General features: G+C 35.1%; 1 protein-coding gene across 1 annotated transcript in view; it reads right to left on the bottom strand.

The window, feature by feature from the left end:
* Positions 1-995: 995 nt before the first annotated feature.
* Positions 996-16,673, bottom strand: part of LOC129234247 (ATP-dependent RNA helicase DHX30-like) — an 89,446-nt gene continuing 73,768 nt past the window's right edge. The window contains exon 15 of the mRNA XM_054868228.1: positions 996-1,183. Coding sequence (XP_054724203.1) covers positions 1,126-1,183 — 58 coding nt within the window. The 3' untranslated portion in view covers positions 996-1,125. The remainder of the gene's footprint in view (positions 1,184-16,673) is intronic.

Genomic DNA, 16,673 nt, shown 5'->3' with positions numbered 1-16,673 from the left:
ATTATAAACAGAGGTGAAACAAATTTTGAAAAATCAATTGAGTTTTTCAAAAAGGACCTAGACATTGAGAGACTGTATTTACACTTGAATATGTTAGCCAATATCACTAATGAAAAAACATTTGGTCTTAAAAACATGCATAAATTAAATTACTTTTTACAAAAGGATACCGTGCGTGTTTCTATTTATTTTTTCCTTTTTTCAAAGCCAAAAAATATATGCCAGGCTTGTCGAATTCTCAGGGTTCTAATGTTCATTATATGACTTTAAAATGCTTTTTAAAAACTTGAAAACTCACTGTTTTTCATCTCAAATTTAGAAAATTTCCCACAGCATGACCCCCCCCCCCCACCCTCTCTCCAATATTGCCTAGCTACAGCACTGCATGGATTCCCAAAAAAAAGAACAAAAAAATGTCTATTACTAAGACAAGTCACATGATCTAGTTGAACCAGAAAATTTGTAAACCAATTTTTAGATTGTTTTACTTTGAAAACGCCATGTCATACTGTTTGTTTGTTTAAATTATACATAACAGAGAATATGCAAATTGGCCTTTTTACGGTACAAAAATCTGACCTTTATTGAAGGGGGGGAACCTCCATGGGATTACATATCCTCCTAAACCCCCGGTGATGTCTGCCCCCCCCCCCCAATAACTTTTGCAAATCAGTGGCGATGATTGAAGGTCCGGAACTCAGAAACAAGTGCAGAAAAAAGGGTTTATTTTGTCATCTCAGGCCTTTTTGCTCTGGGCGATCCCTTACACTCCCATGTTTAGATGGCTCTATTATTTAGAGTTTTTTTTTTCCATTACAACTAAAAGTAAAATACGAACAGTTCTTTCACTCACCCAATAAGAGGCCAGCCATGGTACTCAGATATCCAGTGCCACTTCCAAGATTCAAAAAAGACATTCCAGGGCCCAACTTCAGCGACTCCATTACTTCCGAGTAAATGCAAGGCGCAGATAAGTGTATGTGGCCAGACTTCCATGCCAGATCCCTGTAAGCGTTCTCTTTGCATCCTTCCAAATAATAATCTCCTCTGTCTACAGCTCTGAAAATTCTTTCAACGATGGGAGATTTTATGTACTCGGCTTCGACTAAATTGTCAATCAGTTCGTCATTGTCTTCTCCAGCACTGACAGCACCCCCCATTTCTCCGAGGGATCGGAAAACAGCTGAAAGGCAAGTAGTCATTTCACTAACAAATCAGTTTTAAGCAGTGAAGGCTTATCTCGTGTATTTACAATCAAGTTAACTAACACAATAAACAGCTGTTCTCCAAGCAGTGGCGTAGCTAGACCCGACTTTCGGGGGGGGTTACTTTTATATATATATATATATGTATATGTATAATCTCTTGGAATTTTTTCCTTTTCTTCTTTTTTTTCTTTCTCTTCTCTCTTCTTTTTCTCTTTTTTTTTGAGACTAACTTTTCGGGGGGGGGGGGGGTTTGTCCCCCAACCCCCCCCCCTTAGCTATGCCCCTGTCTCCAAGCAAGGGTCTAAAGGTAAAGCATTGAATAATAGACCTGTAAGTCTGATATCAGTGGTTCGTAAAATTTTTTAAACTTAATTTAAAATCAAGATTATTAATTTCTTAGTCTGTTGACTAGTTTTCAATATGGTTTTAGGAAAGGTAAATCGTGTGCTACGAATTTATTGCATTTCCATGACGAGGTTACCATGGCTTTAGATTATAAAAAGTATGCAGATGTTGCTTATATTGATTTAGAAAAAGCTTATGATAAGGCACGGTACAGAATATGTCTGATCCGGCGATCTAGGATTTGAACTATCAGGGGAAATTTTTTGCAGATTCAATTTTTTTTTTTTTTTTATTATTAATTTTCCGATTTTTTTCGCAAGTGTCTTTCGAATGCATTTTCTTTTGCATCACCAGTCTTTATATTTTCATTAACTATTTGTTGGATAATAATTTACATTTTACAATTAATATTAGGAGATTTTAATTAAAACTTGCACATGTGTACTTAATTTACTTTTTAGATATCCAGTTCTATACAAGTTATCAGTTCATTCTATTAATTTTAAAGATGCAACTGTTTTTTTTTTCCAAAATTATCTATACCTATAGTAATAGGAATGAATTTTTATCTGATACAAAGGCGCCCAAATGCAAAATTTTAAGGGGCTGCTCAGACATTTTCCCCATAGAAACCGATTTCAGTAAAGATTAGAGTTAGTAAAATTTTGTATTTTTAATAACTTATTCATTAATGGCTGGAGAAGAAATGTTTTTATATTTTTGCAAAGAAAAAAGTACTCAAAGCAAGGAGCTCTAACTTTTAAGGAGGGGCTTGAGCCTACACTTCCCCCCTATATGGGTGCCCTTGATCTGAAACATAAAACATATGGTAAAATTTTCATATATATTAGGGAAATGTTGGCAGTAAAACATTTTCTGCACCCTTGTGACAAGGTACTGTATATTGCTCTTCTCAGCACACTAGCTGATATAGGAATAAGAGGGAAAATTTTATTTTAGGTTAGGAATTGGCTGACTGGAATGAAACAAAGAATAGTAAACATAGCTAGATAATATAGAACTACATGCCGTGCATGGATCGTTATTAATGGAACATACTTAACAGGATCACTAGGGGGAGGGGGGGGGCAATTATGGAAACAGCAGCAGACTCATTGATTATTAAAAAAGCATTTGCAACTAAAAAAATGCGACATTTTAAGTGAAATTTCGACCATCATACATGGTATCGGTGAAGTTTGAGTTTTTCAATCTGAATTTGATAGATATCAGCGCTTTATGTGGTGCCCTTTGAGGGACCTAATATTCTTACTGGAAATGACATCAAAGACTTTCCAGATTTAGTCATAATTCGAAAGCAAGGGATGTAGAAACTTTTATACCAGTGAGCTTAAGAAGATGTGCAATATCAAAGTTGATGAAGTCCCGGAAGAAGTTCTTTTTCAAAGATTTTGAAACTGTTCAAATACCACCCCATATGGTGCAATAAATCAATGTAGAAAGCAATGTCGATCAGAAAAATAGAATTGTGAAAGTGAAGATCTTGAAACAGCATTTTACCTTGATGGTAATTACCACAATAATGCCATTCGCCAACTTTAGTTGATAGTTACCAAACTATGCATCTCAAGAAAAGCCATGTCATTAAAAGCGGAATTCAACAACCTCAGCTTTTCAAGATTGATCCTATATCTTTAATAACGCTTATGTAATAGGAGACAGTGGAAAAATTAATATTTTGACGGTAAAAGAAGTCCTTAAGCAAAATATTACATATAAAAATATTAAAGTTGGCACTTGTACAGGAAACAACAGGACATTTGCAGTTTATTGAATGAATTACAAGCTAAAGAACTCCTCTCCTTATTTCCTGAGATCGGCGAGACTAAACAGCATAAGAATGACAAAATATATCTGGGACGTAAACAGAAAATTATTCCAGGGAGGGTTTAAAAACTTTCATGCAGAGCTTTGCGCTATTTGTGCTAATGTTCAAGTTGTCGGGTTATCTAATATGAAAGCGTTTTATGCAATTAATATACATGTGAAAGACATTTGAGTTATGGAACAATATTCTTTAGAAATTTTTAAATATAAAAGAACATTTAAATGCCGAATTGAACTTTTCGGGGGGGGGGGACCCTAAGACCCCCCCTTGTATATGGCCCTGAAATATATACTACAACCTGCAAGCAAAGAGCCAGGAAGTTGCCTATTCACTTAGAAGACCATGTTTTAGGTAGGCCTATTGTAAACAAAGAACTTTGGTTTTTGAGAATAGTAATGATCATGATTGGAATTACGACTTGTAAGACATAGGACATTTTAAATTATCTCGTTAGAAGCAGGGTTGGCAAGGTTTTGGACACTACGGTAAAAACCTTGGTAAAAACCCTGGTTTTTACCGTCCTGTCCAAAACTCTCCGAAAGTGTCCAAAACTATATTTTTAGAGAAATTGTGTTTTATGAGAAAACATCAAAAACAGAATAAAATGTATCGAAGTAATGTTTTATATTGAACATTTATTCAATGTGAACATTCAATTTATGTTGCAGCTGATTTTAATCTAGTTACATAGAAGTTGAATTCTTGATTCAAATTTCAATTTGTATGCATGAGTTTTTTTTTAATAATAGTAACCAAATTTCCTTATGTTTGTGCATGTGTGCAAATGAAAGCAGAGTTGTGGAGGTTTTCACCGTCCTGTTCAAAACTCATGTGTCCAAAACTGTCCAAAACTATTTTTGAGAAACTATATTTTGTGAGAAAATATCAAAAACAGAACAAAATGTGTTAAATTATGCTTTTTTTGACTATTTAATACATTTATTCAATGTGAATGTTCAAGAATATAAATATATACGTAACTTATTTATACAGCAGATTTTAATCTAGTTAGGTAGAAATTAAATTCTTCATTAAAAATTTCAGTTTGTATGCATGAGTTTTTTTTTTTTTCGTTCTATAAATCAAATTTTTTGACATTTATGCACGTGTGTTCAGAAGAAAGTGTTCAAAATGTAGTGCAATAAATGTAATATATTAAAAATATGAACTAAATAAGAATAGCACAGCTTAAAATATAAGTGTTCAGTTATCAATTTCTTGTTCTTTAATCTATGATTTAAAAAATAATTTTTGTTAAAACATCATGTAAAACTTAATTGCACCTAATATTTTTTGCACCTAAATATTGCACATTTAATAACATTCCTTTGAGTTTTAAATAGAACTGAAATTAGTTGTCCTGGTAGTGTTGTGAATTTCCTTTCATAACACTACCAACTGTTACATAAGGAAGTTTTTGCAATAGAGTTATTGACAATTGTTTTCCAAGTCAAATATTTTTTTAATGATCATTTTGGAGAAAAATGTTATCAAATACTCATTAATTAAACCTCACTAATATCTATATTTATGCATTACAAATATTGTAGTAAATATGAATTGATTAGATTTCACCCCTTTAGCTTTAGCATAGTTTTGGGCAGTTTAAGACAGTTTCGGACACTTTTGAACAGTTTTAGATAGTTTTGGACGGTAAAAACCACCTGTCCTGTCCAAAACCAGTTTCGGACAGTCCAAAACCCAACCCTGGGTAGAAGGTTATGCTTGACTATTAACTGAAGTGATGTTATATGTTTTTGATGTTTACTGATTTCTGGATAATAAGTATGAACAAAGTTTTAAGCTTGTATCTTATTCATTTAAATTACGAATATTAAGCAGTGGCGTATCCAACATAAACAATTTGGGAATATATTACCTTTCTCAGAAAGTTTCTTTTTTCACCATAGAAATGTATCAACAATAACTATATCTCTCACTGACACTGAACAAAACCACAAGAAATCACACAATATAAAGAAAGTCACTTTAGAATGCTTCAAATAAAGGTATGTCAGAGAAAGAGTTCAAAAATCAAAGAAGAGAGGGGAATGTTTTCTACTCAATAGAATAGGAAAATGTTATAAGGGATCTCGAAATCCATAAAAAATATCTTTATTTCAAAAATTGAATAAAAAAATCATTTTACATTAAATAAATATAAATACTTTCCAAATTTATTCAAACTAAAAAAGAAAACAAACACACAGAAATGAAACAAACTTTGTTTTGAATTCAGAAATACAAAAACCTCATTATCATGTCAAGGCATTTTTACAACTACAGCTCAAGGGAGGAAAAAAACTATTAAAGAATTAAAAATCAGAAAAAAATTAAATGACTGAAAGTCACGATTTTCCTTGAACAACCGAACAGTTAGTTAAAGGAAAAAAAAAATATTTTAAAACGTAAGCAATCTGAGACATAGTCTCTATTCAAAATAAATGAATTCAGATTTTTTATCCTTTATTTTCCCAATTAAGTACCTTTTATTTAAGTGAAATGTCAGTAGCGAAAATTTAGGTCAAAATCGAAAGAGAATATTTTTTTTATTAAATAAAGAAATGAATGACGTCGTCCTTTTGTCCTCATTAATAAACGATATCAATTGTCACTTAACGATGATTCCGAATTTTACAGATAAATACAGCTTCACAGCATCGAATGCATTTTACTTCTGTCATAAAAAACACAGAAAAATAGATAATTTATAACGTAAAAGTCTAATTCAACTTCACCACTACATAGTCATTGACCAACACTCTACAGAAAAGAAATCATATTTAATATTTAGTGCGAATTGCGATTTTGACATAATATTTCCAATTATGACTGCGAGAAGACTCATACATTAATCCTCTAAAAGAACAATTAAAATAGACAATTTATAATGTGAAAGTCTAATTCAACTTCACCACTACATAGTCATTGACCAACACTCTACAGAAAAGAAACCATATTTAATATTTAGGGCGAATTGCGATTTTGACATAATATTCCCAATTATGACTGAGATAAGATTCATACATTAATCCTCTAAAAGAACAATTAATTACACGATCAATCAAAACATCTGAAGGTTTCTGCGACGCTATCAAAACATGCATTAAAATGGAGACACAAAAACAACAACAAAGACAAAGGAGCAAAAATATAATACGTTATAATAAAATTGTCGTACTTATTTATCCACAATCAACATGAAAAAACCAACTTCGCACAGTCGGGATGCTATGAAATACGTAAATTTATGCTCGTATAATTTGGAAAAAAATAACTGCTCGAAATATGCAGAGTCCGGTTTCTACCATTACCTCGAGCTTGCTTGTAAACTGGACCTGACGTCACACGAAAATACTGCAAGGAATCTTGGGTAGTGAAACAGCTGACGGATAGCAACACAACACAGAAGGAAAACGGAGGGCATTTAAACGCGGAGTTAAAGAGCTCCGGTCGGGATGGATGAATCGGGAGGGTTCTTTTTCTGTAGTGTCACTGACGGTTGGTACAGTCGGACTCCGATTTAACGAACTTCTATTTAACGAATTTTGCGATTTAACGAATTTTTCTTTTTCCCCGACTAAAATGAAGGCGAACACCCTTATTTATCGAATATTAAACCCTGAATTATTTTAATAGCAAGATTTTTTTTTTTTTGAGCAATCACGATTGCTTATTGTTCTCACTTAACTGTTTTGAATTCTTATGATTTTATTTTCCCCCGCCTCCCTCTGCAGCACCACCGCCGGCCGATCGATGCTGCTCCTCTAGCGAAAATCCTCTCCAGGTTGCGTTTATATCCTACACATATACGCATACATACACGCACCTACACACACACCCTTACACATACACACAATTACCCAAACACTCATGCCTGCACACAGACACAAACACACATGCCTACACACATACACATATCCCCCCACACACAACTACCCACACACACACAAACACACACGCCTATACACACAGACACATACCCCACACACAAACAAACATACCCCTACACACAAACACACAACTACCCACACACACTAACACACATGCCTACACATACATACACATACCCCTCCCCACACAGCTTGTAAACTGGACCTGACGTCACACGAAAATACTGCAAGGAATCTTGGGTAGTGAAACAGCTGACGGATAGCAACACAACACAGGAGAAAAACAGAGGGCATTTAAACGCGGAGTTAAAGAGCTCCGGTCGGGATGGGAGAATCGGGAGGGTTCTTTTTCTGTAGTGTCACTCTGACGGTCGGTACAGTCGGATCCCGATTTAACGAACGTCTATTTAACGAATTTTTCGATTTAACGAATTTTTCTTTTTCCCCGACTAAAATGAAGGCGAACACCCCTATTTATCGAATATTGAACCCTGAATTAACGAATTATTTTAATAGCAAGATTTTTTTTTCGAGCAATCACGATTGCTTATTGTTCTCACTTGACTGTTTTGAATTCTTATGACTTTATTTTCCCCCGCCTTCCTCTGCAGCACCACCGCCTCACGATGCTGCTCCTCTAGCGAAAATCCTCTCCAGGTTGCGTCCATATCCTACACATATACGCATACATACACGTACCTACACACAAACACATACACACACACCCTTACACATACACACAATTACCCAAACACTCATGCCTGCACACAGACACAAACACACAGGCCTACACACATACACATATCCCCCCCCCAAACAAACACACAAACACACACGCCTATACACACAGACACATACCCCACACACAAACAAACATACCCCTACACACAAACACACAACTACCCACACACACTAACACACATGCCTACACATACATACACATACCCCTCCCCACGCACATACCCCCTCACACAAACACCTCCCCACACACAAACAAACCCCCTCACACACACAAACACATATACACACAACTACCCACACACACACATGCCTACACACACATACACATACCCCCTCACACAAACACACATACCCCTCCCCCCCCACACACATGCCTACACACACATACACGTACTCCTCCCCACACACAAACATACCCCCCCACACACACACAAACACACACGCCTATACACACAGACACATACCCCACACACAAACAATCATACCCCTACACACAAACACACAACTACCCACACACACTAACACACATGCCTACACATACATACACATACCCCTCCCCACACACATACCCCCTCACACAAACACCTCCCCACACACAAACAAACCCCCCACACACACAAACACATATACACCAACTACCCACACACACACATGCCTACACACACATACACATACTCCTCCCCACACACAAACATACCCCCCCCCCTTACAAACACACACGCCTACATACACATAGATACTCGTGATTGAGAAAAATGTAATTTGAATTCAAGATGTCAAAGTTCAAATTATTATTATTATTATTATTATTTATTTTTTTTTTTTTTTTGTTAATATGAGTTAGAAATATTGGATTGTTTTCCAAATGAGGCAGTGAGAAGCAAAGCAAAGGGATGCAAGTGGACTACTTTAAGTTTCGAGTAAAATGTGTTTAAAGATAACGTCCTAGGTAGGCTTTCATTGATTTTTTTTTCTAAATCATGCTGCACAGCAACACCTACCAGGGCTACTAATACGATCTCTTGCCCCATGACAGGTTCACCTACCATGTGTACTGGTTATCGCCAAATTCTTAATTTTGCCACTTGCATCCCTTTGCTTCTCACTACCTCAAATGATATATCGATCTTGTCTGAAGCAGAGAAAGCTCTTTTTGGAATCAGAAATTTTTGACGGGTGAGGGGCCATTTAATGAATTGGGATTCTGATGCAGAAAGCGATAATTGAACTCCCATTATTATTATTATTATTATTTGAGCAATCACGATTGCTTATTGCTTTCATTTGACTGTTTTTGATGTCCTTTGATTTTATTTTCCCACCGCCATCCTCCGCACCATCACCGTGGACCGGCTGGCTCCTCACGATGCTGCACCTATAGCGAAAGCCGTCTCGAGGTTGCATCCATGTCCTACACACACGCGCATACATACACAACTACACACACAAATACACACATACACACATACACCTATACACACATACACCTACACACACAAACACATACACACACGCATACATACACACACATACACACAACTACCCACACATTCCTGCCTCCACACAGACACAAACACATATGCCTACACACATACACATACCCCCCCCACACACATACACATACCCCCCCCCACACACACATTCATACACACAACTAATCACACACTTATGCCAGCACACAGACAAACACACATACACATAACCCGTACACACAAACACCTCCCCTCCACGCACACAAACACACATGCCTACATACACACACTCGTGATTGCGAAAAACATAATTTGAATTCAAGATGTCAAAATTCAAATTAATTTAACTGTATTTAATGCTTTACGTGACCTGGAAACTAAAAACATCTCTCGTGCAGCAGGCTGTAAATGACACAGTATATTCTTCGCTCCACAAAGTCGAAAGAGAACTCTTTCGAGTCAAGTACCAAGGAAATTGTCAAACCTGTCCTATTACTCAATATTTTAAAATTTCAAATTAACTAATGTGTAATAAGTCGCGGAATGCTGAATCAAAAAAGTATACCTTCTAATTATGCATATGTTTGTGCAGTTCTTTCTTAAGACTTTTAGATAAGGTCAGTGCAATTTTTTATATTGTTTTTCCTCACCCCGATATTACGAATAACCCCGATTTAACGCATAAAAGTTTCGGTTGAATTCGTTAAATCGGGATCCGAACTTCATTTGATGCCCCTACACACGCTTATACCACAAGGTGAAAAAACAAAATATTTTGACACTTGACATATACTACCGCAACCAAGCCAAATTCGGTGATTGATCTCTATATTCGAATATTTATTTATCGCTAGTGGCATCCGCGTACGGCTTTGCCCGTAGTAGAAACATAAGCGGATTTAGGACCGAGTTCCTGGGGGGGCAGGATTTTTTTTTTTTTTTTTTGGAACAACATTTTTACTGCCCCCCACTCCCATGTTTTTGTCTGTTTCCTGTGATAAGTTCATGCTTTACTTTTTTGTGTGTCGTTTTTATTAATGTGTGTTTTCATGCTGTCCTTTTTTAATTGACTTGAAGAGAGGGAGCTAGTATCAAGAGAGTGACGCAAGGCTCTTTTTTAAGTGGGAAATAGAATATCTCTAATTTTAGGGGGGCGGGGGTTTTTCCCCCTCAGGGTATTTTATATAATGGATATAAAATTCTGCAAAATGGATATAAAATTCTGCATTTTGAAGATTTATAAAGGTTAATTGGATAGACATAGAAATTGATAACTAGATTATACAGTTGTACAGTATTGTTCAAACTTTGTAAGAAACAGCCATTTTAAGTTTGAAAGAAAAAATAAACTATAGATTTCTCATTACAACAACCTTTTTTTAATTATAAGTAGTGCAGAAAACGAAAAGGAATAGAGGTAGTGTATCATTTTTTCCCCCGCCTAAACAGATTAACAATATGCAATAGAAATAATTGGAGCCCACTTTGCTTAGGATTTTCAAAGACTTATCTTATTATTTTCAAGGACTCTAGAATAAATAAAATTATTTAACGCACTTCATTTGTACTTTACAGTCTCTGATATTTTAGTACTTGATTGTAAATTTTTGCAGTCCTGCTCCAACTTTGTAAGAAATAGCTATTTAAAAGAAAAAAGAAACCATAGATTTTTTATGACAACAACTTTTCTTCAGTTGCACGAGGGGCAGAAAACGAAAAGAAATAGAAGTGGTGTGTATTTTTTTCCGTGCTAAACAGATAGACAATATGCAGAAGAAATACGATAAAAGCAATCAATGAAAAAGAATTTCCAAAATACTGCATTTGGGATTGAATAAATAGGAAGATATGAAACATCTGAGTGACAAAAATTTATTTCAAATAATATGTTACAAACGTGAGAACCATGATTTTTACATTTTTAATACAGGATGTGGCAAGGAGCTGAATTTGACATATTTTGGCATTCCTCCCCCCTCTACCATTTGTTAGAAATTTTAAAATTTAAGGTTTGTAGCCACACGTTTCCAAATATTCAAGGTTTTCAAGCACTTAAAAATGAAATTAGTTTTTTCAAGCAATTATCATTTTTTAAGAGACAAATCATGATTTTTTTTTTTTTTTTTTTTTTTTTTGAGAGTTAGGGACCCACTTCAAAGCAGCGGCCCTAAGCAATAGCTTGTTTATCTTATAGGCAAATTCGGCCCTGTTTGTAATTCGCTCTTGCCTGCAGATTTTTGCTTGATTTTTTGTAATTTTTACGAAAATTCGTTAGTTTTTACGGTTAAAGGATTTTTACGATTTTACCGATCTTTGTAAGGTTTTTATAGACTTATGAAATTTCAGCAAATTTTTCCAAAACTTTTGATGACTCAATTATTTAGATTTCAATAGTGACAAGGACTGACTCACTTAGACTTAGATGATTATGACTTACCTTAATTTTTAAACAGTATTTATAAAGTAAGTAAAATTGTACTCTCCCTCTAAGTAAAAGGATTAATTTAATCAGAACACTCAGATAACTGAAATTTATTCAGTTTGCGATAGTATTTATTCTCTCTCTCTCTTAAAAAAGAGAGAGAGAGAAAGAAAAAAAACTATGTTTTTTAGAATTTCTCAAAAGGCCAATTAATCTACTAAGAACATAAATAGTATGCACAAATATACTTTAAATGTGGACACAAATCATAACGAGTAGATCGTTCTGTTAGCGCGAATGGGGGGGGGGGGGGTTCCCCTTTGCTTTAGGTTCTAACTTGTTAAAATAATCGTCAATTATTATATGTGTTGCAGCTTAATGTTTAATGTTCGTTTAGCCTATATTTTAATTCATATACTTGCCCCAGGGCCGCGCCAAGCCTGATCGGCTCCGTCGTGCAAATGTCTTTTGAGCGCCCTTATGCTCTGGCGTTCGAGAAAAATGTAGTTAACAGCTGGAGAGAGGTTTTGTAGACAAATATAAAATGAAAAAAAAAAAAAACTTTTGGCATTTAGTTTATAAAAACATAATGCGTGAATATTTTATTTCGCAATATGGTGTACGTTTTTACTTCATATCTTGAAATTATTCCGAGTTCAGCTGCTCCTCTGATATGCTAAGAATGTGTTTTGGAAGAAGAAAATATTTTAATATCTAAGTCAAAGCCACTTTGTATATCTATCTAAATCTCTAAGTGATAAACAATTAACAAAACTTTTATGCCTGTCAAAAGATGACAACAGGAGCAGTAGCGCAACTAGAATTTTTTTTTTTTTTTTGGGGGGGGGGGGGCACAAATTAAAAAAAATTTGTCTTTTAATAAGAGGGGTCCGGGGTTTGTCCCCGGGAAATTTTTGAATCTTGTAGTTTGAAAAACGCAATTTTAGACCGTCTTTGGTGGTGTTATGGAGGAAAAAGGTACGAGGGGCTCCACGGAAATTTATTGAAGTTGAACCCTTTAAACGTAATTATAGGCCATATTTATTGACGTTAGAAAAAGGGATGGAACTCAGGGATTCTACCCGATCGGTTTTTTCGATAGACAGAAATCAATTCCTTTTCTTTCCTCCAATTTTTTGAAATTCAACTTCCAAAAATGCAACAGTAGACAACTTTGAAGATTTTTACAAGGAAGGAATTCTGAAGCTTCCCCCTGGAAAATTTTTCAAAATTAAAGTCCTAAAAACCTAAGCAGTATTCTAAGGTATTAAGAGAAGTGGTTCAAGTATTCTAATTTAAAGTTTTCGTAAGTCATGTTTGAAAAACCTAATTTTAGATTATAATAAACGAAGGAGGTTGGAAGGGCCTTGCTCGAATATTTTCTGAAATTGAAGTCTTAAAAACGTGATTGTAAGACAATATTTGGTAACATTAGGACTGGCAAGCATTCGAAATTGAAGCTCTAAGAACGTAATTTTAACTGATTTTCGAACGCAGTTTCAAGCAATGTTGTTTCGAATTCGTGAGCTTTCCCAAAATTTTGCGAAATTGAAGATCTGGAAAGGAAATTTGAGATGATCTGTAATGCTGGAGGGGGAGAGGGGAAGGGCATTTTGAAAACTATATTTTTAAGCAAACTACAAAAATAATAATAATAATAATAATAACAAGGAAAAAAGAAAAGAAATAGGACGGAGTGGGAGTAGTTGATCACTTAGCTGAAACTTTGCTTTCCAAAAATGTGTATCCCCCCCCCCTTCTTTAATAGTAAATATTTTTGAAAAACATACAACTAAGCATTCTGTAGGGGAGGGAGCACGGGGCTGTGCAACCAGAAGAGTGCCTCTTTCTTTAATTTAAACATAAATAGTTGATGAAAAATGCTCAACCTTGTGAAATTACAGACATAGCAAAATAACATTCATGGCTCCACACATGAAGAAAAATGCTAATGTTTGCATTAGCATCGTGTGCTTTCAGTGTAAAAGATTGCGCTTTTGAATAGTATATTTAAACACAACAAGGCAATAATTTTTCCTTTAGATAGGCAGCAAGGAGGATTGCTTGTTTTAATAAGCAGTACAATTTCACTGCTACTTTTATTCCGAAAAGTTCAATTTTATTTTTTTAGTTGGAGATTTCTTTTTCGTCCAGTTGGAGCATTTTTGATTGGGGGACAGCGCGGCCCTGACTTGCCCAAATGGTTTTTAGTCCAAAATAGTGAGTTTAGACACATTTTCAGCACCCCAGTGACAGCTGTACCATTTGTACTTAATGCTTTTTTTTTTCCTTTTCTTTTCTCCCATCAGAAAAGGACATTCGCTTTTCTCTTCCTTTTCATTAAACTATTCAAAAAAGAAAAAGTCGTGATTTTTTTGTTTTAAGATTTTGAAAGATGTGTTGTTACTTTTTAAAATCCTTCCAAAACTGTGGGGCATTGCCCCCTATGCCCCCCTATAAATCCACCCATGCCCTTCTGAACTATTCAAAAAAGAAAAAATAATAATAATATATATTTTTTAATTTTTGGAAGATGTGTTGTTACTACATAAAGTCCTCCCAAAACTGGGGGGGCATTGCCCCCCTCTGCCCCCCCCATAAATCCGCCCATGAGTAGAAAAGTTAAAAGGTCTTTTGGTTCGCCTGTATATTTACCAATAATTTATGGTGAATTTCTAGCCAATTGGCTTGCCCATGTTACGGTTCCACATTATGATAACTTGGTAATTTACTTGCCCATCTTGTGATAATTTTGTTCGGGAAAATGTTCTTAAAATTGGAATAGAAAATGAACAAAATCGAAATTCGAAAAATCGCTTCGAGGTGCACACCCCTATGCTACAAACTAATACTGTGCGAAATTTCATGAAAATCAGCCGAACGGTATAGGCGCTGTGTGCGTCACAGAGATCCTGACAGACAGAGTGAGATCCGGACAGAGAGACTTTCAGCTTTATTATTAGTAAAGATAAAGATAAGAGTAATAATATAAGTAGAAACAAAATGTATTTTTGATAAAAAAATAAAAATATTTTTGAAAAAAAAAAAAAAAAAGAAAAGAAACGACTTCAAACCTGCTGCTTAAATATTTTTCGAAAAATTAATTTTTTCTTTGATAATACTTTTAAACATTTTTTTTTTTTTAAATTCTCAAGCTTTGGCGTAGAAACGAAAAGTAAAATCATTTGCACGACCATACTTCGTACATATTTTTCTAAAAATCACTCAAAGTTAGAAACGAAACATTTATATCAAAATGGCTGGTTGTTGCAACAGTGAGTGCTTGTGTTTGCGACGCATATATTACAGCTGCTAGCCGCAAATTTCAACAACCGTTTTAAATCTTTCTTAAAAACTACAATGTTGTGAAAAATCCTCTTTATACAAAATACAAAATACAAAAGTGACGACCAGCAACAGGCTCTGGGTCCAGCTAGACTGGTCCTAGTGAATTTACAATCCCCAGTGAAGATCAATGGCCCTCTTAAAACAATCTACTCCCTTGCTCATTACCACCTCTTCCGGTAAACTGTTCCAAGGTTCCACTACCCTGCTAAAATAATAATTTTCCCTAATATCCATGTTAGCCTGAGATTTAATTTGCTTAAAACAATGACCCCTTGTCCTGTTTTCAGTGCTAAACTTTAGCCCCGTAACATCTTTCGTTTTAATAAATTTAAACAGCTGAATCATGTCCCCTCGGTCCCTTCTTTGCTCAGGACTGTACATTTTTAGCCTTCTAAGCCTGGAATCATAGTCTAAGAGGGAAAGTCCACTAATTAGCCTTGTAGCTCGCCTTTGAACCCTTTCCAATACATTAATGTCTTTCTTAAGATAAGGAGACCAAATTTAATGCACCAAAAAAAAAGGGGGGGGGAGGGGTCAAAGGCAAGGACCGATTAACACACCTGGGTGCCCCGGGGCACTGACAAATATGGTACCCCCCCCCCCACACACACACAAGAAAAATATGATGGTAATTTTTGGATATTATTTTGATAGAAAGAAAACTCTAAAATAAATTCCCGATTTTACAGTTGCAGATGGAGAAACTATGATGGTTAAGGTAACTTAACGTTAAATCCCGGTTATCACAAATTTGCCATTTCAACTGCGCTTGCGCGCGGACTTAGCTTTTTGGGCTTTCTGTTTTAAGATTTCGTGTTGCTTGTTTATATTTAAGCTGAGCGAGAGTCCCACCAAATTAATGAATGCGATTAGAATATTTTCACAGCGACTTCGTGATACATTATATGAAACTACGGATATGAATAATTGATAATCTTAAGAGAAAAATGACACTTCAATATTTATTAGTTTGGAAATATTTATTTAACATAAGTGTAAAACACGTTGTGTAGTTCAAAAATGATTGAAATATTAGTACAGATATCCGTCTTTTGCGGATATTTTACGTTAGGCGTAAACAGCTTAGTATTATACATTTTTATTTAGGTTGAGGGATCGGCTTTGTATTAGAAGTGATGCTGAAATTCTAGTACGCTCTTCTGAGGTTAAAAATTTGGTCCTGAAAAAGGACAGATGATTCAAACACCGAATCCATTAATAATTAAGACGCAAAATTCAATCTTTACCGAGGCCTAAAAACTAAATCAGAAAAAACTTTGTGATTTCTAATTTTTATCTTTTGCCATCTCATATTTATTACCAAATTTAAAATGTTTGTAATTAATTTAGCAAGAGTTTTGAAATCAGCCAAGTCCGCGCGCAAGCGCAGTTGAA

Source organism: Uloborus diversus, chromosome 1, assembly GCF_026930045.1.
Source record: "Uloborus diversus isolate 005 chromosome 1, Udiv.v.3.1, whole genome shotgun sequence".
In the NCBI taxonomy this organism is placed as follows: Eukaryota; Metazoa; Arthropoda; class Arachnida; order Araneae; family Uloboridae; genus Uloborus; species Uloborus diversus.
Note: the sequence above shows the minus strand (reverse complement) of the source record. Positions and strands in the feature narration are given on the sequence as shown.